The sequence below is a fragment of the Bos grunniens genome, chromosome 22, assembly GCF_055505025.1.
Source record: "Bos grunniens cultivar Pamir isolate PY7600 chromosome 22, Bosgru_T2T1.0, whole genome shotgun sequence".
Taxonomy (NCBI): domain Eukaryota; kingdom Metazoa; phylum Chordata; class Mammalia; order Artiodactyla; family Bovidae; genus Bos; species Bos grunniens.
The window spans coordinates 32,904,788-32,930,352 of NC_141186.1; the positions used below are offsets into that span (position 1 = coordinate 32,904,788).

Sequence of the window (25,565 nt, forward strand, 5' to 3'; positions counted from 1 at the left end):
GAAAGCTGCAGCCACATTCAAACCTAGGTGGCCTAGCTTCAAAGTCTGCATGCTTAACTAGCGAACTGTGTTGTCTATCATATTACCTGACTTACTCAGGCATCAGCAAACAGGGTCCTGTCAAGGTCCTCCTCCCATCTTTGTAAATAAAATTTTATTAGAACACAGCCCGCCTTTCCTAGCATAACTATGGCTGCTTTCCTGATGGGTGCAGACACTATCTGACCTATAAAGCCAAAAATATTTGCTGCCTGGCTTTTTCCAGAAAAAATGGCTGGCCCTTGGTTTATTTGATTCACAGCCCTTGTCATTATCTGAAGTTGTTTATTTGGTTGCTTATTTTATATCTACTGCACTAGCTTCCAAGTTCCATGAAAGCAGGGGTCTTTCCTGTTTTATTGACCACCCTATCCCTAGCTCCTGACCCAGTGCCTGGCCTACAACAATCAGTATTGAGTAAAAGAACATTATTCAGTAAAGTAGTGAAGTTAGTTATAATTGTACTTAACCCTTAACCCCTTTGACTTTGAAGGCTCTGTCTTAATGAGGATGTTATCAATTTGATCTTTAGGTTTGGAGGTTGCTATGTTCATGCTGCTTTTCTTTGGAGCATTGCTTCCTGAGGTCCCCCTGAGTGGCCAAGACAAGGCTCCTCCCCAGGCCGATGGCATTTCAGCCACCCCTCTGTTCAACTATGCCAGCCTCCGCCTGCCGGAAGAGCATATTCCCTTCTTTTTGCACAATAACAGGCATATTGCCACAGTCTGCAGGAAAGACTCACATTGTCCTTATAAGGTAAATCTTATTTCTCCTCTTGCATATTTTTAAAAGGTTGCAATTGAGGCTGGTTTACTAGTTCCCCCATCATAACTTGAATCTGCAGGTAGACTCCTGGTTGTAACTGTGGGTCAGTCGATGTTTGTATTTCAGTCGATGTTTGTATTTCATCTCATGCTTCTTAATGACTCAACTTTGCTTAGAAGTATGTCCTACTCACAAGGGTGAGATTACAAATCTAAATCACTAGTAAAAGAAATAGGCAGTCTGTATGGTTTGTCTAGTCTGTAAATGAAATAGATTAGGTTTGATACAGAAAAGAATATGTAGTTAAAAGTAACTGAGTAATCTCACATTTCTTTCTTAAATTGCACTTAAGAGGATCCCTCAGCACTTCATTTTGGTAATAACACCTACATCTCTGTCTCTCCATAATTAAGACTGTTACTGTGGCCTTCCTTCTGTTTTAGAGTTGTTGGAAAGGTTTCAAATTGGAGCCATTCAGACATCTCCCGAGGCCTCAGAGATCAAAGCGGGGCATTGTGAGCCGTCTCCTTTCCCATGGTGCTGGCACAGGAAGCACGTGGACAGGCCGGGCTGGGAAGCCAGCTGGCACTGCCCCCAGGGGCCTCACAGAACAACCTTCTGAGCTTCCTGGCCCACAGCAGTTGTGTGTCCCCCAAGGGCTACAGAGCTATTCCCAGATATTCCCAGAGTATTCCCAGATCTCTGCTGGTCTTGATCAATCAATAAAGCTGCTGATCCATTCAGTTTAGTTGTGATCCTTTTGGTGATAGAAATTCCATTTTTTATGACTCTCTTGGGACTGATTTTAGAATCAGTTTACTCACTTGACTTCATTAAGCTACTTCAGGAAGTTTCAGTTCAGCCAAGGGGTTCGGGGAGGGATGAAGTGGGAGCTTGGGGTTAGCAGATATAAACTTTTCTATACAGAATGGATACACAACGAGGTCCTACTGTATAGCACAGGGAACTGTATTTGGTATCCTATGATAAACCATAATGCAAAAGAAGATTTAAGAAAAGAATGTGTATGTGTATATATATATATATAACTGAATCAGTTTGCTACAGAACAGTAATTAACACATTGTAAATTTCAACTATACTTCAATAAAAAATGTTAATTAAAAAAAAAAATCCCAATTCAAATGATCTGTGGTAGTCTAGCTAAAACCCAGACTTTTGGTTGGAAAACAGACCTGGTAGGGGAGGGATTGGGGACTAAAGATAATTGCTGTTAAGAATCTCAAGACTGTTTTTCTTAGAATTTACTTATTTCTCTTTCATGAGTATGTATTATAAAATGTAAAAGTGAAAGTTCTAGAAAGGTTTTTTTTTTTTTATGGAAAAAAAAATCTACGAGTCCTCTCTGAATGTCAGAAGGTAGACCAGTCTCAACACACACCTCTTATGTTCCAGAAATACTTAGAAAATTTGAAATACTGCTGGGGTTATGAGAAATCCTGCAGACCAGAGTTCAGATTTGGTTACCCTGTTTGCACCTATGTGGATATGGGATGGTAAGTTACTGGATGGACTCCCTCCTGCCCTATACTTACCTCCTTTCTCTGCAGTGTATGCTGAAACATCAATTCCCAGCTAGACTCTTTTGGTATTAGATCATAATTCCTTTAGATATTAATTTGCTTACACATTCATGAGTAATTTCACTTATCTTGACTGTCTCCCCCTGGGACAGGAATATCTCTCATTTCCTCTGCCAGAGGGATAAAACAGTATGGTTCACAGAAAATACTTTTCCTCACTATATGCAAAGAAAAGAGATGGATGGCTGACTTTGGTTTTGGAGAAGAGAGTTAAGTATAATCAGTATTTCCAATACAGGCAGGGTTAATGGGGCAAAGAAAATGCAGTAATTAACAGTTCATTGTCTTCAGTTCCAAATGATCCTGAATACATCCATTTCCATTGTGTATGTTTATTATCAGGGAGTAAGTCTATAAATAACTTATTTTGGTAACCTCATGTAGTGAGGGGTAGATTTTTAAAATTATTATAGTTAAGAAAATAATGACTGACTTCTAGCAATGTAACATTTAGAAAATTTAAGGTCCAAAAAAAGTAAAAAGTTGAATATCACAGAATTATTTTGTTTGCAAACAGGACGGACACTCTTGAATCAGCCCAGGAAATATTCTGGAAGCAAGCCGACTTTGGATACGCCGCAGAGCGTCTGGAGGAGCTCCATGTGCTCTGCCAACCGAAGGAAAAGGTGGATGTTCAACCCCTTCATAAGTGAAGATGTTTATTTAAAAATACCTGTGGTATCTATTTATTCATTTATTTATTGAGGTACAGTTGATGTATAATATTGTGTAAGTTACAGATATACAATACAGTGATTCAGATTCACACTTTTAAAGGTTATACTCCATTTATGGTTATTGCCAAATATTGGTTATATTCTTTGTGTTATACAGTATATCCTTTTAGCTTGTTTTATACATAATACTTTGTACCTTTTAATTCCCTGCACTCGTAGTGGTTAGATTGTAATATAAATACCAGATAGAGGGCATTATGAGAGGAAACCCTCACTCTCACTATTATTGGCTTAAAGTTTTTTTTGACTTCCAAAACCTAGTTGGAAGCCATGTCCTTGTTTTCACACACATATTATCAGATGGTCATATTTTGAGGTAGGTCAAATATTTAAATAGTTTTAGAATTAATTATTCCCCCCAACATACACTAAAGAAGGTAAGTTGATGAATTACATCTTTATAAATTTCCTTGCTCGTAGTTTGGGACAGGTGATACACTCCCACCATGCTGTTCTATATTTTTTGGCACTTTACATTTTGCAAAAAACTTTTCAGTATGTTATATGGTTTGATTCTCACAAACAGTATAACAGATAGGCAGGGCAGGTATTATTGGTACTGTTGGACTAGAGAGGAAAGCTGAGTCCTCAGAAATGTTAAGCAACCTGTCGAAGACCACACAGCTACTAAGTGTGGTCTTTTACAATTCTGCTGCTGTTGTTGTTCAGTCGTTAAGTTGCATGCAACTCTTTGTGACCCCAAGGACTGCACCAGGCCACATGAGGCTTCCCTATCTTTCACTATCTCCTAGAGTTCATGTCATCAGTTCATCTCCATTGAGTCAGTGATGCTATTTAATCGTTTTCTGCTGCTCCCTTCGCCTTTTGCCTTCAGTCTTTCTAGAATTAAAATGCAGATGTTTTTCTTGTGCTTTCACTCATACCCCATTGCACTCAGTGATAAACACATTGTCAGGAGGCAGTTTGGGGTAATAAGGAGAAGAATGGACTACGGGGTTCAAATCTTGATCTGTGCAAAGGGCACCCAAACTTTTCCGTGTTCAGCTTCTTCTGCTTTAAAGCCATTCCTGTGTTACAGCTTGTAGTAAAGCTGAAATGAGATTCTGCATTGAAAAATGCTCCATGCAGGGCCAGGCTCACAGCAAAGGGCTCAGTGATAGTTTTTTAAAGCCCCAGAGAATCATAAGCACTTAGGATTAAGGTCCACCCCTCACCTAGAGCCAGACATCCTGGGATGTGAAGTCAAGTGGGCCTTAGAAAGCATCACTACGAACAAAGCTAGTGGAGGTGATGGAATTCCAGTTGAGCTATTTCAAATCCTGAAAGATGATGCTGTGATAGTGCTACACTCAATATGCCAGCAAATGTGGAAAACTCAGCAGTGGCCACAGGACTGGAAAAGGTCAGTTTTCATTCCAGTCCCAAAGAAAGACAATGCCAAAGAATGCTTAAACTACCGCACGATTGCACTCATCTCATACGCTAGTAAAGTAATGCTCAAAATTCTCCAAGCCAGGCTTCAGCAATACGTGAACTGCGAACCTCCAGATGTTCAAGCTGGTTTTAGGAAAGGCAGAGGAACCAGAGATCAAATTGCCAACATCCGCTGGATCATGGAAAAAGCAAGAGAGTTCCAGAAAAACATCTGGAACTGCTTTATTTCTGCTTTATTGACTATGCCAAAGCCTTTGACTGTGTAGATCACAATAAACTGGAAAATTCTTCACGAGATGGGAATACCAGACCATCTGACCTGCCTCTTGAGAAACCTATATACAGGTCAGGAAGCAACAGTTAGAACTGGACATGGAACAGCAGATTGGTTCCAAATAGGAAGAGAAGTACATCAAGGCTGTATATTGTCACCCTGCTTATTTAACTTCTATGCAGAGTACATCATGAGAAACGCTGGGCTGGAAGAAGCACAAGCTGGAATTAAGATTACTGGGAGAAATATCAATAACCTCAGATATGCAGATGACACCACCCTTATGGCAGAAAGTGAAGAGGAACTCAAAAGCCTCTTGATGAAAGTGAAAGAGGAGAGTGAAAAAGTTGGCTTAAAGCTCAACATTCAGAAAACGAAGATCATGGCATCTGGTCCTATCGCTTCATGGCAAATAGATGGGGAAACAGTGGAAACAGTGTCAGACTTCATTTTTTGGGGCTCCAAAATCACTGCAGATGGTGATTGCAGCCATGTAATTAAAAGATGCACTCTTTGGAAGAAAAGTTATGACCAACCTAGATAGCAATTCAAAAGCAGAGACGTTACTTTGCCAACAAAGGTCCATCTAGTCAAGGCTATGGTTTTTCCTGTGGTCATGTATGGATGTGAGAGTTGGACTGTGAAGAAGGCTGAGTGCCGAAGAATTGATGCTTTTGAACTGTGATGCTGGAGAAGACTTGTGAGTCCCTTGGACTGCAAGGAGATCCAACCAGTCCATCCTAAAGGAGACCAGTCCTGGGTGTTCTTTGGAAGGACTGATGCTGAGGCTGAAACTCCAATACTCTGGCCACCTCATGCGAAGAGTTGTCTCATTGGAAAAGACCCTGATTGGGATTGGGGGCAGGAGGAGAGGGGACGACAGAGGATGAGATGGCTGGATGGCATCACCGACTTGAGGCACATGAGTTTGGGTGAACTCCGGGAGTTGATGATGGACAGGGAGGCCTGGCTTGGTGCGATTCATGGGGTCGCAAAGAGTCGGACATGACTGAGCAACTGAACTGAACTGAATGTTCCTGAACTCTGCCCAAGCCTCTGACATCTTAGGAGTCTCTGTTATCTCCAGGCAATCTAAGAAACCAAAAAATATTTAAATCACTTGCATTCCAAAAGTGAATATATGCTCTGTAGTGCTTTGGAATGGTGTCACATGATAGAACTTCAAGTGATTCTAGCAAGGTGCCTGAACCAGAAGATTCAGGCAAGGTATTAACCTGCACTGCTACAAGGTGTCTTTAACAGTCAGTACTTTATAGTTTTGCTCGGGTCTAGCTGTTCATGCGCAAAAGGGCAGGAAATAGCCTCAACCCCATGTTGCACACATTTTCCAAGGTGATTTGCAAAATGCTTTCCTCACAAAGATCTGCTTTGATAGGTTTTTTGCTATCAGGGTGTGACCCCTTACCAACTCTAGATTCTAAAACACCATGCCGGTCAAGGTTAATTGCCATTAAGGGTCAATTGGGAGTTATGGGAAAAGCAACAAAGTGGTGTTTAAATCTCGCACTACAACCCAGAGCAGATAAAAATTTTTGAAGCTATCCCTCTGTCAACACAGTTGGTAGAAGTAGAAACAGGCTCTATGGTTGACTTTTAAACTCCTTTGCCTGCATGCATACTCAGTCACTTCATTTGTGTCTGACTCTTTGCAACCCCATGGACTGTAGCCTGCCAGGCTCCTCTGTCCATGGGATTTTCCTGGGAAGAATACTGGAGTGGGTTGCCATGCCCTCCTCCAAAGGACCTTCCTGACCCAGGGACTGAACTTACATCTCCTGCATCTCTTACACTGCAGGCAGATTCTTTACTGCTAAACTACTGGGGAAAGGCTTGCTGAAAGTAAGTCATATTTGACAAACTACCCTTCCTGCCTAGCATTTTAAGGTCTGTGGCATGTGCCTTCTTCCTTGTTTCCTTTGGCTCGTCTTTGAAAATGCTTTTTCCCACAGCTGTGAGGGTTGTGAGTGCCCTTTTTTTTTTTTTCTCATGAAGATAAATTGAACCATAAATACAACTCTGGGCTCTTTAAAATTTGAAGATTATAGAAATAGAACATTTGGGAGTTCTTTGTAGTAACCTAAAAGTGTGCAAGTTGGCAAAAGTATGCTTGGGCAATGCCTCCCAGGGAGGAAAATTCTTAAACAGAAGTGTCATTGGGAAGTACTCATCACAGTGTGTGGTTGGAACCTGAAGGCTACATGCTGTTAGATTGATGTCTAGCAAGTTTGGGTGTGTCTTTGAAGTGTTAATGCTCACAGTTATCTTTTTCTTGTTTCTCCACCTTATTTCAGAATGACTCAAGTCTGGTGTGTTCCCGTTACCTTCAGTACTGCAGAGCCACCAATATCTACCTTGATTTAAGAAACATTAAGAGAAACCATGACAGGTACTTCAGTGGTGGATGTTAAAATCTAAGGAAAATCTTGAAATATTTGCAGGTCCAGGAATATGCCTTGGATTTGCTTCCTAATAATATGGTGATGAGGTTCAAGAATGAGAGAGGGAAATGAATGACCCACACCTGTCATAATGAGTTGATCATTATGAAGCTATGTGATGGCTACATTAGATACGATTTTGCTACTTTTTGTAGAAATTTGAAATGTTCTATTACAAGAGTTAACTTCTAATGAAAAATTGATTTTAGAAATTGGTAGACCACTTTAGTTATAACTTGTGTGCCTGAGTCATGAAAAAGAATTCCAAATTCAATTTTTTGTTATCCACTAGATTCAAGGAAGATTTTGTTCAGAGTGGGGAAATTGGAGGATACTGTAAACTTGACATTCGTTCGTTGATGTCTCAAGGTCAGCGCAAAAGCCCTCTGCAGTCTTGGTAAGATTTTTGGGGGGGGGCGGGGGCAGGGAATATGTTTCTGAAGTATTTGTCTTTATTTTTGATGCTTACGAATTTTGGTGGGGACTCCAAATGGAAAATGTTACTCCATTTGTGGGTAATTTGGTCTGAGCTGCTGGGGAGTGGTGGCTCCAGAGTGAGTCATCAGTTGTATTTGACTTAAGTATGTGTTCATAAAATATTAGGAAGTGATACAGTATTTACTGTTAGCTAACAAAAACGTTCAAAAATGAATTTTTTTAGCTCCTCATAATTGCTGCATGTGTTTAGAGGAATACATTTTTAAAAATACACACTTATTAAAGCAGATACCAACCATATAGAAAAATGTAGAGTTTGGATTTTCAAAAAGTAAGCCCACTTGAGTAACTCTTACCTGGGTCAGAATTAGACCATCATCTACCCAGGCTCTCTCCCAAAAGCAAACCCCATCCTCCTTTCCAAAGATAAACACTACCCTGATTTTAAGCACCTTTCATAAGCTTTTTGAACTTTAGATAGATTGAAGAACACATTTTGATTTCAAATTTTTTGAATATTAAACTAGGTCTATCAAGACACTTACTTCTCTGGAAATTAGAGAGGTGGGGCACTTTAAAAACTTATTAGTTTAAGATAACTTTAGAGTCATAGACATTTAAGGATAATTCAAAAGTAGCATAAGAAGTTTAAAAATAGTACAAGGAATTTCCATTGTACCCTTACCCCAGCTTCCTCTAATGATAACATCTTAAATAAGCATAGCACAGTAATCCAAAGCAGGAAATTGACATTGGTACAATGTTATTTTTTTATTTTTCTAAATTGTAAAATTTATTTTAATTGGAGGCTAATTAATTTACAGTACTGTAGTGGTTTTGCCATACATTGACATGAATCCGCCATGGGTGTACATGTGTCCCCCATCCTGAACCCCCCCTCCCACCTCCCTCCCCATCCCATCCCTCAGGGTCATCCCAGTGCACCAGCCCCGAGCACCCTGTCTCATGCATTGAACCTGGACTGGCGATCTGTTTCACATATGATAATATACATGTTTCAGTGCTATTCTCTCAAATCATCCCACCCTTGCCTTCTCCCACAGAGTCCAAAAGTCTGTTCTTTATCTCTGCGTTTCTTTTGCTGTCTCACATACAGGGTCATCGTTACCATCTTTCTAAATTTCATATATATGCGTTAATATACTGTATTAGTGTTTTTCTTTCTGACTTACTTCACTCTGTATAATAGGCTCCAGTTTCATCCACCTCATTAAACTGATTCAAATGCATTTTTTTAAATAGTTAAGTAATATTGCATTGTGTATATGTGGTACAATGTTATTAAATAAACACATTTGAATATTATTAGTACTTCCATGCATTCTTTATTTTTTTGGATATAGAGCTCAGTAAAATTTATATCATATGTTTAGATAAATGTAACCACTGTCACAGTCACTAAAGAAACTGTTCATCCTAGAAACTGTCATGCTTCCCTTTATAGTCATACAGGACACTCATAATGTTCATTTTCTTTCTTTTTGGTGAGATACAGTTGATATACAATATTATATAAGTTTCTGATATATAACATAGGGATTCACGTTTTTTAAAGGTTATACTCAATACTTAGTTATTATAAAATATTGGCTGTATTCCCTGGGTTGTACAATAATACTTCCTTATAACTTTTTTGTATCTGTTTGTACCTCTTCATCCCCTACTTCTGTCTTGTGCCTCCCCACTTCCCTCTCCCAGTTGTAACCATTAATTTGTTTTTTGTATCTGTGAGTCTTTTTTATTATAGTCACTAGTTTGTTTTATTTTTTAGATCCTACGTATAAGTGATATCGTACAGTGTTTGTCTTTCTCTGAGTTGTTTTGCTAATCATAGTACCCTCCAAGTCTATCCATGTTGTTAAATGTTTTTTATGGCTGAGTAGTATTCCATTATTTGCTGTTACTGTTGTTCAGTTGCTAAGTCATGTCTGACTCTTTGCAACCCTGTGGACTGTGGCATGCCCAGCTCCCCTGTTCTCTGTTATCTCCCAGAGTTTGCTCAGATTCATGTCCATTGAGTCAGTGATGCTGTCTAACCATCTTATCCTCTGCCACTCCCTTTTCCTTTTGTCTCTTGTCTTTCTCAGCATCAGGGTCTTTTCCAGTGAGTCAGCTCTTCGCGTCAGGTGGCCAGAATATTGGAGTTTCAGCTTCAGCAGCAATCCTTCCAATGAGTAGTCAGTGTTGATTTCCTTTAGGATTGACTGGTTGGATCTCCTTGCTGTCCAAGGGAGTCTCAAGAGTCTTCTCCAGCACCACAATTTGAAAGCATCTATTCTTCAGTGCTTCCCTGATAGCTCAGTTGGTATACAATTTTCCTGCAATGCAGGAGACCCCAGTTCATTTCCTAGTCTGGGAAGATCCTCTGGAGAAGGGATAGGTTATCCACTCCAGTATTCTTGGGCTTCCCTGGTGGCTCAGCTGGTAAAGAATCCGCCTGCAATGCGGGAGACCTGGATTCAGTCCCTGGGTTGGGAAGATCCCCTGGAGAAGGGAAAGGCTACCCACTCCAGTATTCTGGCCTGGAGAATCCCATGGACTGTATAGTCTATGGGGTTACAAAGAGTTGGATGTGACTGTGACTGAGCGACTTTCACTTTCACTTTTCAGTGCTCAGCCTTCTTTATGGATCAACTGTCACATCTAGTATTCCATTCCATATGTATATGATCTTCATTATCCATTCATCCTTTGATGGACACATAGGTTGCTTCCATATCCTGGCAATTGTGAATAACATTGCTGTGAACATTGGGGTGCAGGTATCTTTTCAAATTAGTGTTTTCATTTTTTTCAGATATATACCCAGGAGTGGAATTCATGGGTCATATGGTAGCTCTATTTTTATTTTTTTGAGAAAGCTCCATATTGTTTTACACAGTGGCTGCGCCAATTTACATTCCCACCAACAGTGAATGAAGTTTCCCTTTTCTCCACATCCTTACCAGTATTTGCTATTTGTGTTCTTTTTGGTGATAACCATTCTGACAGATGCGATTTTGATTTGCGTTTCCTGGATGATTAGTGATGTTGATCATGTTTTCATTAGTGATGTTGATCATCTTTTCATGTTGGCTATTGGTATGTTGTCTTTAGAAGAAATTTCTATTCAGGTCTTCTGCCCATTTTTTAATTGACTTGCTTGGTTTTTTGATGTTGAGTTGTATGAACTGTTGATATATTTTAGATATTAACCTCTTATCAGTCATATCATTTGTAAATATGTTCTCCCGTTCTTTAGGTTGTCTTACCATGTCATTGAGGGTTTCCTTTGCTGTGCAATAGCATTTGAGTTTACTTAGGTCCTATATATTTATTTTTGCTTTTATTTCCTTTGCTTTAAAAAGAGATCCAAAAAAAAAATTGTTAAGATTTATCTCAAAGAGTGTTCTTTTTTTTTTTTTGAGTGTTCATTTTTTATGTCAAATGTTCATGCAAAGCAAACTGTTCAGGAAAACTGTTTTTCACAGATTTATGTGGCATATTAGAGTTTGCAGTGCAAGATCTTACTTCATGTAAGAGACTTTTGGAGTAGGCTTTTCTATTTTCTAGTGGGCGTTTCTATTCCTAGTATACTTTGATATCTAAGATCCAAAATCAAATATTTGATATTTGTTTCCTAGTATCTTTTGATATCATGATAGTTCCCTAGGGTATATTTATGTTAATTATTTATTGCTGTATCATAACTTACTCAAACATTTAGCAGCTTAAAACACTGAACATTTTTTATCACACACAGTTTCTGACAGCCAGGATTTGGGGGTAGCTTAGCTGTGTGGTACAGGCATAGCTGGGCCTGTAGAATCTGTTTCCTAAACTCACTCATGTAACTGTTATCTTTAGGTTTTCTTCTCTGCTTGTTGGCTAGTGGTGTCATTTCTTTACCATATGGGCCTCTCCCTGAGGCTGCCGACAGCCTGGCAGCCGACTTCCCCCAGATCACGTTGTCTGAGAGAGAGCACGTGTAAGCATGGCCCAAAACGGAGACTTCAGTCTTTATATTTATACCCTAATGGTCACACCGAAAGTGACCACCGTCACTTATGCCATATTCTGTTCATTACAAGTGAATTACTAAGTCAGCTCACCCTCCAAGGCAGGGGATTCATCTCCACCTCTGGAAGGGAGGAGTATTAAAGAATTTGTGGACATATTTTTGAAACCACTGGAATAAATATTTTAGCGTTATGTGTGTTTTAAAAGGATCTCTTTGATACTTGTCTTACGTCACATATAGTCTCAAAGATAAAAAGTTTACAAATGATCTGTAGGTTAACTTGTGATTGTCTTCTTTTGTATGGAAGAAAATTGTACCAAGTGGCTTCAGAAGTGGTTTTCCGAGAAATAGAGTTTTCTTTATTCTGGTAAATGTAGTTGTCTGCAGTTTTTCCCAAGGTACTTGGTAAGTCTTGGAACGCTGTCTTTCTCAGAATCCAAAAAGGTTCTCTGGGTCAGTGTTCCTTCTGAGCCTTGCCAGACTGCAAGCAGCCTTTCTGAATCTTTCCACTTTACTGGTAGATTTTTTTTTGCCAACTCTCTGTGGAAACTTCTTCTTTGTCAGAAATGTTCCTAGTTGCTCTTGCACATTAGACTGAAATTTAAAATCATTTTTGTTTCTTGTCTCAACATTAAAATTGATATCAAGCTGCATAAGTATTAGTAAGTTTGAGAAGTTTCACATGTGTTTATGAGTATTTTCTGGAAATAAAACTCACCTAATGAACAGATCCTGAATTACAGTATTGCAACAAGAGATCCAGGAAGAGCCCTTTGAAAGCATCTCCTGATTCTTAATTCCAGGTTTGCGGAGCTACAGAGCTACACTGAGCTCAACTTCAGACCTGTAGAAGATGCTCAGTGTGACATTGTTATTGAAAAACCAACCTACTTCATGAAACTAGATGCAGGTGAGAAGTTAATTTGTCTATTTTATTTATTGGTTAATGTGACTTTGTTCCTTTTTATTGATATATGTGTTCCTATAACTTTGGGAAGCACTTCATGGCAAATACATGGGAAAAGTGGAAACAGTTGTAGATTTTATTTTCTTGGGCTCCAAAATCACTGCAGATGGTGACTGCAGCCACGAAATTAAAAAAACACTTGCTTCTTGGAAGACGAGCTATGACAAACCTAGACAGTGTTTTAAAAAGCAGAGACATCACTTTGCTGACAAAAGTCCATAGAGTGAAAGCTGTGGTTTTTCCAGTAGTCATCTACGGATGTGAGAGTTGGGCCATAAAGAAGGCTGAGTGCTGAAGAATTGATGCTTTTGAATTGCAGTAGCTGGAGAAGACTCTTGAGAGTCCCTTGGACAGTAAAGAAATCAAATCAGTCAATCCTAAGGGAAATCAACCTTGAACATTCATTGAAGGACTGATGCTGAAGTTGAAGCTCCAATACTTTGTGAAGAACTGACTCATTGGAAAAGACCCTGAGGCTGGGAAAGATTGAGGGCAAGAGAAGAAGGGGATGACAGAGGATGAGGTGGTTGGATGGCATCACCAACTCAATGGACATGAGTTTGAGCAAACTCCAGGAGATAGTGAAGAACGAGGAAGCCTGGCATGCTGCAGTCCGTGGGGTTGCCAAGTGTCACACATGACTTAGCGACTGAACAACGGTAGCAATGTGACATTGAACGGTAGATTTACTTTTTGCTTTCTTCTCTTGAAAAAGTGAACTAATTTGAACTTCCGACTGTTTTATGTTCTGGTGTGCTAGAAGAAACTTTCACATCATTGTCAAATAACTCTGAAAATTGAAAGATGAGTGGAGAAAGCCTGGGTACCCCTTTTGCAACTAAATTTACCCCATGTGGCTTCTCTAACCCCTTGATTTAGCTGGTGCTTCAATAGAACTTTTTAAAAATTAAGAGCCCTGTATGCAGTGTAGGTGGGAAAGGAAGGCCCATGGCCTCTTCAGGTGGACTTTCTGATACTGTCTCCATGACTGAAGCTAACCTGAAATTCTTTTGGAAGTTAGCCCTGGCATATATTCTTGAAAAAAAAAAAAAAAGTTAAAATTATTGTCCTGTTTACAGTTAAAACTTCTAATTCTCTACATGCAAGCACAGCTTTTGCTTTGTGAACTTGCTGCCCTGGAGAGAAGAAACACAAATTGTATCTGATTATCCTTCTTATTACAAGAAATGGAGATTTCTGTGCCACACCACATTCAAATTCATGAGAGGCTGGGCTTAGGATGAAATATAGAGAGCCCCCTGTCACGAATATTTCAGAATTCCTCTAATTTATTGATCATATTTTTAATGTGCTCCACCTCCTGAAGTCGTAATTCTTATATGACAAAGCCTGAGGTTCAGAAATCAGACAGATTTTAGAAATGCGAGCAGGTAAAAATGTTGTGTTCAAGGTCCCAACACATTTTTAAAATACGCAGATTAAAATGGAGCAAAGAAAACACTGATCTGTCTGAGGAAGGGTTGAACATGTGCAAATGGTTGAATTTATGTAGCTACTTATGCAATAAAGGATATAAAGTTGGAATAATAGGCTAGGGTAGATCTGCATCCTTTCTTTCCTGTGTTTATAAGTCTGCCTTTTTCTTCCAACTTAATGCCATCAGCCCACATTCCTTCTCATATAAACTCTTCTTTTTTAAAAAAAAAAAAACAGGTGAGCAAATCTCATAAACATACATCAGTTTTTGCTCTTTTTTAAAAAAATAATGTATATTATTTTATTTATTTATTTTTGACTGTGCTGGCTCTTTGTCGCTGCATGGGCTTTTCTCTAGTTGTGGCAAGTGGGGACTACTGTGTAGTGGCCGTGCCCAGGCTTCTCATTGGTGGTGATTTCTTTTGTTGTGGAGCACAGACTCTAGGGTAGTGCAGTGGGGAGAGGGGGAACGAGGAGGAGGGGTGAAATGCTTTAGGACTTGTGGCTTATGGTCTCTAGAGCCCAGGCTTAGTTGCTCCGCGGCGTGTGGGATCTTCCCAGATCAGGGATCGAACCCATGACTCCTGGATTGGCAGGTAGATTCTTTTTACCACTGAGCCACCAGGGATGCCCCCATATTAACCCTTACCTTGAGAAAATGAGCATTCCACAGAATAATACTCAAGTGGGGCCTGTTTCTTGAGGACAGAGCCTATGTTTTCTCCCTCTTTTATAAATCCTCCTGGCACTAATTGCTGTTTTGTGCATTCGGCCTCCCTCAGTAAGTGCTATGAAGTTGCTGAACAATTCATGAGAAGCTAATGCAGGCTGTGTGCTAATCTGGGAAAAGGAGACGGCTTGTCATAAAACATCATTTTTCTTGTTTATTCGACAGTGTGCTCTTTGGCAGGCTTTTTCTGGGTGAAAATAAAAAAGTCCTTCCAAACATTCGTCTAAGATACTGGTCTAAAAAGAAGGGAGTAATTTTTTTTTCTTTTCCTTTTCCTTTGTTGAGATATAATTGACATCCAGCACTGTTTATGTTGAAGGTGTACAGTGTAATGACCTGACTTTTATAAATGGAGTCCTTTTTCCTCTTAGTTTCTGGCACACAGTGTTATTATTTGCTAGGAAGGAAGTCAGAATACTTTATGATTTCTGCTTTTGAAAGTCTCTGTTTATGTTTTAACTGACATTTCCTTTAAGGTGTCAGTTCTTGGGATTTCACCCCATTTAGATTTATACATTTGTTTCTTATGAATGGCAGAATTAGGAACTTACAAAGAGCAGCACCACCCTCCCCTTTCCTCTTGGACCCAGCACGCTCCAGCTGGTTGAAGTTTTCCCTCGTGCCAGGCACTGGGCTGTCTCTTTCAAGTATGTTACCTAAAAGCTGGCATCTAAGTATATTGACTTCCTATTTCCAGTAGAGAAGCTGAAGCTTTGGAATTTACAGACTTACCTGAGAATGTTGCTCATAATTCAACTTCTTCTTCTGAGTCCAGAGTTCTTACACTTTTAATTAGGACATGAGATTTCAGCTCTTTAAATGATAACTGGTTACTGTTTTCCCAAGAAGCAATATTATAAGTAGTGATTAAAAGGAGAAAAAGAGACAGGAATGAAAAATACCAAAATGTTAATAGTTGCCATCATTGCCAGTACCATCATGAGCAGGTGTCGATTGATCTAAAAAATTTTTTAAAAATAAAAGACCATAAAAATAGTGATTAGTCTTAATGGCTCTATAGTTCTCATGTTGATTTAAATAAGCTTCTGTTACTTTTTCTGGGAACTTAATCATCATATATTTCTTAGTATGTAAGGAAAAGGCTGGAGAAGGCAATGGCACCCCACTCCAGTACTCTTGCCTGGAAAATCCCATGGACAGAGGGGCCTGGTGGGCTGCAGTCCATGGGGTCGCTAGGAGTCGGACACGACTGAGTGACTTCACTTTATTTTTTCACTTTCATGCATTGGAGAAGGAAATGGCAACCCACTCCAGTGTTCTTGCCTGGAGAATCCCAGGGACGGGGGAGCCTGGTGGGCTGCCGCCTATGGGGTCACATTGAGTCGGACACGACTGAAGTGACTTAGCAGCAGCAGCAAGGAAAAGGCATTCCTAATTTCACATGATTGATTTGAAAATGAATGTTTGAGCATAATCAGTCAACTGAGGACAACTTGTGTATGATCATTTTATGTTTAGAAAATTGTTAATTTTCCACTGATTCATTTCAGCTAAAAGTCTACCATACTGTAAGTAGATTGGGTAGAATAAAAATTGTGTAATCATTTTTTTGGGGGTTAATGGACATGAATTTCTTTTTTTCTTTCAATCCTAGGTGTTAACATGTATCACCACTTCTGTGATTTCATCAATCTTTACATCACCCAGCACGTTAACAATTCCTTTAGCACAGACGTGTATGTTGTGATGTGGGACACGGTAAGTAAGCACTGGCTTTCTGCTTCAGTGCTGTCTTTACCTTGCTCAGTACCAGTTTGACTCTGATCTTATGTAATAGAATTTTCTAAGATGCACACACTTACATTTACACATGTACACACACATATTCATGCATGTGCAGATGGTGTGAATGCGTCTGTGTGGATGAATTTACGTTGTAGGTATACATATGGCTGGGCGTCCCTGGTGGGTCAGTGATAAAGAATCTGCCTTCTAATGCAGATGTGGGTTTGATCCCTGGGTCAGGAAGATCCCCTGGAGGAGGGAATGACAGCCCACTCCAGTATTCTTGCCTGGAGAATCCCATAGACAGAGGATCCTGGCGGGCTACAGTCCTTAAGGTCACAAAAGAGTCAGACATGACTGAGTGAGTGAACCACAATCTCAATACATATGGGAAGATGCACATGTTTTTGAAGTTTAGAATGAGGTTGTAGAAGCTTGCTTGCCATGCTTTGAGGAGGTCGAGCTCAGAGTGCCTCTGAGACGAGCATAAAAGATCATCGTTCATTACATTGTGGTCCTTGGGTGGGGAGAGCCTGCCTCTGTTCACAGGCTGGCCTCTGGTGATCGGCATCTGTTTTGCTTCACTGCACCTTCCCTGTTGCTTCCTGCTGCATGCCAGGTTGCGCTGCATGTATCTGAGTGTTAGGCCTGCATGTAGCTACACGTGTTGAATCACAGCTGCTCTGGGCTTGTTTTTAGTGCATCTTTTCTTCCCTCTTCTCTTTCTTTGCCTGCCTATCACTTGTTTTTTTTCCTATAGCTGGCCCTTCCACTGGGCAAGGTCATCCCAAAGTTGCCTGGTACTCTCACCTATAAAGTGGGAGAATTACAGTATCTACCTCAGTGTCGTTTTGAGGATAAAGCATATCATGTGCAAACAGTCCCAGCGCCTGATCCACAGCACATGTGCTCTGAATGGTAACTGTGACAGTGGGCTGGAGAACACATGGTATATAGTGTGCATGCGAGAGGCTGCCTAACCTGGGAAGTGGCAACACCCACCGAGAAGTCACCTCAGGTTCACCCAGACACTCCAATGCTCAGGACGCTCACAGGCCCCCCTCTTACCCCAAGTCTGTTGAGAAGGATGGTTCAGGGGAAATACAGCTTGCTGGCAGGGCAGCATTAGGCACTGCTTCTCAGGACTCCTTGCAGCCTGTACAGCACAGGTCAGGTGCAGGGAGATGTGATTCCCCCTGGCACAGGTACAGGTCCCCCAGGGCCAGGATCTTCTGAAACAACTGCATTGGCCACACCACCAGGATCCTGAGAGGCAAGCCAGTTACAGGAGTCCTTGAGCTCTGTCCCCTCCACACTCAGTGTACCCGTCAGGTGTCTTAGAATCACAAGCCATGGCCCCTAGCACACGGTGGAGGCATGCTGTCCAGTTCCAGAGGGCAGAGCTGCACTGTGAACTGAGGTCAGGTTGTCTTGCAGAAGGGGAACTGTTTTGCTAACACTTTCTTTGCTGATAGGGGGCTGGTAGCAGAGCTGTGATGAGAGGTTTCATCATCACGGCTCCCTAGCCCTATAGTTTGATTTCAAGCCTGATGAGAACTGTTTCTAACATTTTCAGCAACTTAATGGTCACTTTTTGCTTTCCTTTTTTGTATGTGTTTTCACTTCCCTCTTGTGTTTCAGTTTTGCTGCCACACAGTTCTATTTCTTAGAAATGTTTTTCTGAGCAAAGGGATCTGCTGTCCCTTTGTTTCCTCTTTTTGTATATGATTGTGGTTTCTAGGTCCCATGCACAGACTCCCTGTAGCTCTGAATGATTAACTTAGGGTTGTTGTGGTTTTTTTATTTTTCATTTGCATCTGATGTTCTCATAATGCTCACAACTCTCGTGGGCCAGGGTTTTTATTTGTTTATTTTAGAGATGAGGAAGCTGAGGTGGTAGTATTTCTAAGACAACACAGTTGGTAAGGGGTGGAGTCAGGGTTCCTATCTAAGCAGTCGTCCCCAGACCTGTGCCTTGCAACCACAGTGCTTCCTCGTCTCCCTGTACTTCCCTGAAGATCTTGTTAAGTTGACGGAAAGTTTTCCAGAAGCTTCCTTGTATCTCGTTGCATGCTTTTCTGTGTCTTCCTCTAGTGGAGTAAACTAAACTGAGCCAGCGTCTACAGCCTCTCCCCTTCTCTACGCCTGCTGGGGTGGAGAATAAAGTGCGTGGCCACCTTGGGGCTCCCCAGTTACTCAGTTAATGGGACACATGATGTTCGTGCAGCCTGACCTCGACTGCCCTGTACTCATAGAGTGCATTTAGTCTAGCAAGTTGGCCGCCCTGATGTGACCTCCTTCCTCTGCTCCTCTCTGTGATCCATTTAGAACCTGTTTTCTTGGTCAGAGAGGCCTTTGCTCGTGGCTCAGTCAGGGTCTCAGGACAGGCAAGTACCAGGTTGTGTCAGAATCGAGACCCCCAGAAGCCTGTAGGGAGGATGTGGGTGGGATGAGGTGTCCCGTGGCTGCCACCTGGTTCTCTTTTGCTGGAGGCCCCCAGAGACCTGTAGGGAGGTTGGGAGTGGTGGTGAGGTGTCCTGTGGCTGCCACCTGGTTCTCTCTTGCTGGGAAGGCCTTGAGGGAAGCAGCTCTGCCACCCTAGGCTGACATGAGTTGAACCCCGCTGCGGTGGATGGTGTTGTTCTGGAATCAGTCTTTGTGGCCCTGGACGAGCTATGTGCCCTGAGGAGGAGTTGGGAGCTGGTGGTGATCTGCACTTCAGATCAGTTTACAGACTCTCCCCACAAGGAAGCGTCTGAGGTTGCCCGTCTCACCTGCACAGAGCTTGGCAGTGTAACTGCTGACCTGGAGCCACGCACCCAGGTCACTCCTGCAGACGCATTTCTGGCAGGATTGCTCTTATACAAGGAGCACCAGGGGGCTTACTGCAGGCTTTCCACCTTTCCTTGTGCTGAGAAGTGTACTAGAGCTTTATTATTACTATTTTTAATTATACAACTAAGACCAAGTTATAATGAGTTCAGTGAACCCAGAAATATATAAAGTTTTGTTTTTTTTTTTAAGTTTCCTTTGTCTCCTCGAATTCCATTTCCTTTGAAGGTTAATTGTGGTTAGCATATGTGAGAATCCATTGCAAGACTTTATTTTAATAAATGTAAACACATCTTTATACAACACTTATACAAGGACTTACATTAGGATGTATATATATATATAATGGAGAAGGCAATGGCACCCCACTCCAGTCCTCTTGCCTGGAAAATCCCATGGACGGAGGAGCCTGGTGGGCTGCAGTCCATGGGGTCACTAAGAGTCGGACACGACTGAGCGACTTCACTTCCACTTTTCACTTTCATGCATTGGAGAAGGAAATGGCAACCCACTCCAGTGTTCTTGCCTGGAGAATCCCAGGGACAGGGGAGCCTCGTAAGAGGCTGTCTATGGGGTCACACAGAGTCGGACATGACTGAAGCGACTTAGCAGCAGCAGCAGCAGCAGCATATATATATAATGTGAAATCACTCAGTCGAGTCTTGACTCTTCGACCCCATGGATTGTAGCCCACCAGGCTCCCCTGTCCATGGGATTCTCCAGGTAAGAATACTGAAGTGGGTTGCCATGCCCTCCTCCAGGGGAGATCTTCCCAACCCAGGGATCGAACCTGGATCTCCCGCATTGTGGGTGGATTCTTACTGCCTGAGCCACCAGAAATGCCTTAGTGCATGTATTTCCCTCTGCCCCTACTCTGAACACATTTAATTTGTTTCCAGTTCTTTGCTTTTTACAGAAATTCTGTCCTGAACATCTTTTTCATATACATGTATCTTTACACAGTCATCCTAGAATTTCTGAAGGGCAGATTCTTAAAAGGGGAATTTCTAAGTCATAGATTGTCTTACATTTGAGATATACACAGGAGGAAATTTTATGTCATCTTAAGACTGTACAAATATTCTTCAACATAAGACTGGAAAAGTCCCTCCTTCCTCTGTGGCAAATCATTTGAATTTGAGGGATGTGGAAAAAGAAGCTTTTCGAGGTGTTACTACTGAATAACACATGCCATCTCTGAAAAGGGACCAGTCAGGATCACCGTATTTTATTATTAAATTTTACTTATTTCATCTTATTTCATCACAAGTATTTTATCTCAGGAAACTGCCTAGAATCACTTCTTTAATTACCCTTTATTTATTATTGAACCAAAACAGGAACATGTAATTTTTGATGGTGTTGAGAAGGGCCTTTATTAGAACAGCACTGGAGACCCACTGAAGCAAAGAATTTTTATTTTTTTATCTTCACATCTAACAGTTCTCAATACCTTTGAAATGACTCTAATATGTGCAATATAAAATTTTCAAAATCTGAAATAAAAAGAATGCTGTAAAGATAAAAAGACATGGACATAATGAATATCATGTGTAACCAGCTGGAGACCTTGAATGTAACCCTACAGTGTGTATTTCCTATTTCTTTTGGCTGAGTTTTTCCATCTAAATTCTACCATTTTTATATAAATTGATCTACTTCCTTCAGCTGATGGAGTAGTAATTAACTTCTACTTTTCAAAAATGAAATGCATTTGGTAAGTGTCCAGAAAGAATTAGTTCTGCCATATACAGGTTACACGTATGGAGTTTGGAACCAAATAGACTGGATTTAATCCCAGCCCTGTAAACCCAGCAGCTCTACAGTTGAGGTAGATTACTTTAACTTTGTCTCAGTTTCCTCATCTGTGAAATAGGGATAATGGTATTTCCTCACTCATGAAGTTAGTGCAGTGGTTTAATGTGTTAATAATGTCAAGTTCTTAAAACAGTGCCTGGGATGTAGGAAGTATGCAAGATACTATTGCCATTACTCTGATTAATGTCAAAGGGAATTATCAAATATTACTCATTAATCAACAGGGAGATCATTTCCTAGAGTTACTAACATTATATTTTTTTTTAACATTATATTTTTAATGTTAAAACTTTCAGAGCATTTTCTTACTCTCAGATTTTTTTTTCCTTGGAGGATAATTGCTTTACAATGTTGTGGTGGTCTCTGCCATACGTTAACATGAATCAGTAATAACTGTGTGTGTGTGTGTCCTCTCCCTCTTGAGCCTCCGTCTCCCTGACATCCCACCCATCTCAGTCATCACAGAGTGCCAGGCTAGGCTCCCTGTGTTATATAGCAGCTTCCCACTAGGTAATGTTTTACATATGATAGTGCATAATATATGTCAGTGCTCCTTCTTCAATTTGTCCTACCCTCTCCTTCCCCCGCTGTGCCTACCAGTCCTGCCTGTACATCTGCATCTCCTTTTCTTCTCTGTAAATAGGATCATCAGTACCATGTTTCTAGATTCCATAGGCGCTCAGATTTCTTTCCAAAAGTGCATTCTGTCTGCTCTGGTGTGGACAAAAGGTAATGTGTCTATGTGTTGTGTGGTTTGGATAGAAAATTCACAGAAAAAAAACCGCACAATGATTCCAGTGTTAAGGACATGAGAATAAAAAGGGCTAGGGTAGGAAAACAAAACATTTTTAGCAGACTGAGATTATAATTGTGATGATTATTTCTGATGCTATTCCATCAAATTAGGGACTTGCTCAGGCCCAAGATGAAAATTCATTTTTCTTCTATGGAATTTATGAACTGTGTTTCAGGTTGTTGGTTCACTAACAAGCTAATTCAAGTGTTTTCTGATGTTTTTGAAAAGCCAGGTTGAGCCACATTCCCTAACTTACTTTGTTTCCACTTTCAGAGCTCCTATGGATATGGTGACCTGTTCTCCGACACGTGGAAAGCATTTACTGATTATGATGTTATACATTTGAAAACTTATGACGCCAAAAGGGTACTGGAAGCTTTACTGAAATGCCTGTAAATAATTCATTATCAATGACTCACTCATCAAATGAATATTTAATCTGGGTTTCTATGAGCTTTTATCATTGATTTCTAACTCCTTAGTTTCTTTGTAATAACTAGAATTGTCATGATTATTTTAACCACGTAGCTTTTAAAAACTTTTCCCCATAACTTTTCTGAAAATACGAATGCCATTTGATTGAAATAATTAGCTAATCAAAATATTTTAATGCAAAATAGAGATTAATTTTTTCTATTAAAAAAATTGCTGTTTTGGTGTGAAGGATGCAGATTGTAATTCTCTTACCTTTTAAAATATCTCCATTCTTAGGTATGTTTTAAAGAAGCTATTTTTTCCTTACTTCCCCGGATGAGATACGGGCTATTCTATAACACCCCTCTGGTAAGCATGTCATCTGTGGTTGACAGTCATATCCAGAGAATTGATTCTTGGTGGATTTTAAGATAACATTTAAAAGAAAAAATTAAATTTTTTTTAATTGGTGGAAATTTGCTTTACAATGTTGTATTGGTTTTTGCCACACAACAATGTGAATCAGTCGTAATTATATATATATATATATGCACATACACACACACACATAGTTATATATATATATATACACACACACACATATACACATCCCCTCCCTTTTGAGCCTCCCTGCCCTCCCCTTATCCCACCCTTCTAGGTCATCACAGAGTGCCAGACTGGGCTCCCTGTGTTATGTAGCAACTTCCCACTGTCTGTCTGTTTTACACATGATAGTGAATGTATGTTATTGCTGCTTTCCCAGTTCATACCACTCTCACCTTCCCCTGGTATGTCTGCAAGTCCATTCTCTGCTAGGTTCATCAGTACCATTTTCCTAGATTCCATATATCCGTTAATATATAATACTTGTTTTTCTGACTGACTTCATTCTGTATAAGAGGCTCTAGATTCATCTACCTTACTACAGCTGACTCAAATGCATTCCTTTTCATTCCATTGTATGTAGGTACCACATCTTTATCCATTCATTTGTTGATGGACATCTAGATTGCTTCCGTGCTTTGGCTATTATAAATATTGCCACCGTGAACATTGGGTATATGTGTCTTTTAGAATTGTGGTTTTCTCAGGGTATATGCCCAGTAGTGGGATTGCTACTGGGATTGCTAGGTCATATTGCTAGACCCGGACTGGGGATGGAAGTAAATTCTGATGCTGTAAAGAGCAATATTGCATAGGAACCTGGAATGTTAGGTCCATGAATCGATGGTAAATTAGAAGCGGTCAAAAAGGAGATGGCAAGAGTGAACATTAACATTTTAGAAATCAGTGAACTAAAATGGACTGGAATGGGCGAATATTCTTTGAAAGAATTGATGCTGAAGCTCCAATACTTTGGCTACTTGATGCAAAGAACTGATTTATTTGAAAAGACCCGATGCTGGGAAAGATTGAAGGCAGTAGGAGAAGGGGATGATGGAGGATGAGATGGTTGGATGGCATTACTGACTTGATGGACATGAGTTTGAGCAAGCTCTGGGAGTTGCTGATGGACAGGGAAGCCTGGCATGCTGCAGTCCATGGGGTGGCAAAGAGTTGGACTGAGCAACTGAACTGAACTGATGATAGATTTATTGCTAGTTTTTCAAGGACTCTTCATACTGTTTTCCATAATGACTGTATCAGTTTACATTCTCACCAACAGTGTAGGAGGGCCTCGTTTTCTCCATATCCTCTCCAGCATTTATTGTTTGTAGATTTTTTGATGATGGCCATTAAGATAGTACTTATGTATAACTTGAGAACATCTTAAATAGCAATGCAGAAATTACTCATTGTAATAGGAAATATTGTTTTTTATTGTAGATTTCTGGGTGTCAAAATACCGGGTTATTCAGGGCATTTTCCCAGCATGTACTGCACAGACTGAACATCACACAAGAGGGTCCCAAGGTAATGGCTGCGTTATGGTTTCTGAGGTAGGCTCGACTTTTCACCCCCTGATAAAAGTCAATATCATCTTTACAGAAAAAGGAGATCATCAGCAGACAGTGTTTTCTGGATTAACCAGAAATTCTGACCTGGAGTAATTTGAAATCAGATGTCAACAACCTAGGAAATTTTGATAAACTAAGAGATAGTGGAAGAATGTACTTTTCTTTTCCTTTTCCTTTCCCTATCTCTTCCCTTCCTCTCCCAAGCTCTCACCCAGCCCACATATCCTCTGCCCCCAAATATACCCAAACAGAAGTAGTGTAATGAATGCATTTTGCCTTCTGTGGCTAAAGTGAGTACATTTTTATCCCCTGGGAGAACTGTGAAGAAATCAGGCTAAAAGGAAAACAAAAAGTCCCATAAAGATGTCCTTATTGAGTTTTTTCTCTTGGTGAAAATCCCATTTTAAGTTTTATTTATTTGTCTGTCCAGGCATACACAGCAATATTTTGCCTTTTTCACAGGGTGGAAAAATTCGAGTGACCATTCTCGCACGGAGCACAGAGTATCGGAAAATACTGAACCAAAATGAGGTCAGTTTTTGGTATGCATTTTTAATAGTGACATATTGAATTTAACTTCCTATGAGTAATGTGCTTTTTTTTTCATATCCTACTAAATGCTTTGGTTTGGAATTATTAGCTTTTAGAATATTTTGATGGCTGCACCCAGTTCATTTATTAGATTTCTACTGGAAATCATCAAACCAGACATTACTAAATGAGCCCTGCCTTACTATAGACGTTCCTCTGCACTAACTGAGAATGGAAACAGAGACAAAACTGCCCGAGTCCTGCCTTTGCTGCCATGGATTGCCAGGCGTTTTGTCTCTGGACAAACTAGCAGCTGAGCGAATATCTTTGGGCAGATGGTAGATGGAGTGTAGCAAGACTGTGGCCTCCAGCAGCAGATGAAGTTGGAAAAGTCCTTATCCTTTTCATGGGTATCTTAGAAATTGTTCCCCTTTTATGCTTCCCGACTCACTTCAACAATGTCAATTCATAATTTATACTTAATTTCAACAAGATTGCAATGGAAGGCTCCCTGCAACAGCAGCACAGGGCAATGTGCTTGCAATAGTAAGGTTTCTAGATGTCTGGAAAAGACAAGGATTGTCCCCTAGAGATTCCACAAGGA

At 40.4% G+C, this 25,565-nt stretch overlaps 1 protein-coding gene across 14 annotated transcripts in view; it reads left to right on the top strand.

Moving 5' to 3' along the window:
* EOGT (EGF domain specific O-linked N-acetylglucosamine transferase) overlaps window positions 1-25,565 on the top strand; it is a 42,528-nt gene that overhangs the window by 3,884 nt on the left and 13,079 nt on the right. For 6 of the 14 annotated variants that reach the window (XM_086366895.1, XM_086366897.1, XM_086366891.1 and 3 more), the window contains exons 3-13: window positions 572-795; window positions 2,221-2,321; window positions 2,926-3,034; window positions 7,127-7,221; window positions 7,566-7,670; window positions 12,536-12,642; window positions 16,482-16,585; window positions 22,332-22,424; window positions 22,770-22,841; window positions 24,300-24,386; window positions 24,893-24,961. In XM_086366895.1, coding sequence (XP_086223021.1) covers window positions 586-795; window positions 2,221-2,321; window positions 2,926-3,034; window positions 7,127-7,221; window positions 7,566-7,670; window positions 12,536-12,642; window positions 16,482-16,585; window positions 22,332-22,424; window positions 22,770-22,841; window positions 24,300-24,386; window positions 24,893-24,961 — 1,152 coding nt within the window. In that variant the 5' untranslated portion in view covers window positions 572-585. Of the gene's footprint in view, window positions 1-571; window positions 796-2,220; window positions 2,322-2,925; window positions 3,035-7,126; window positions 7,222-7,565; window positions 7,671-12,535; window positions 12,643-16,481; window positions 16,586-22,331; window positions 22,451-22,769; window positions 22,842-24,299; window positions 24,413-24,892; window positions 24,962-25,565 lie in introns of all 14 variants that reach the window. The other 8 variants (XR_015151308.1, XR_015151305.1, XR_015151307.1 and 5 more) reach the window with 3 other exon arrangements.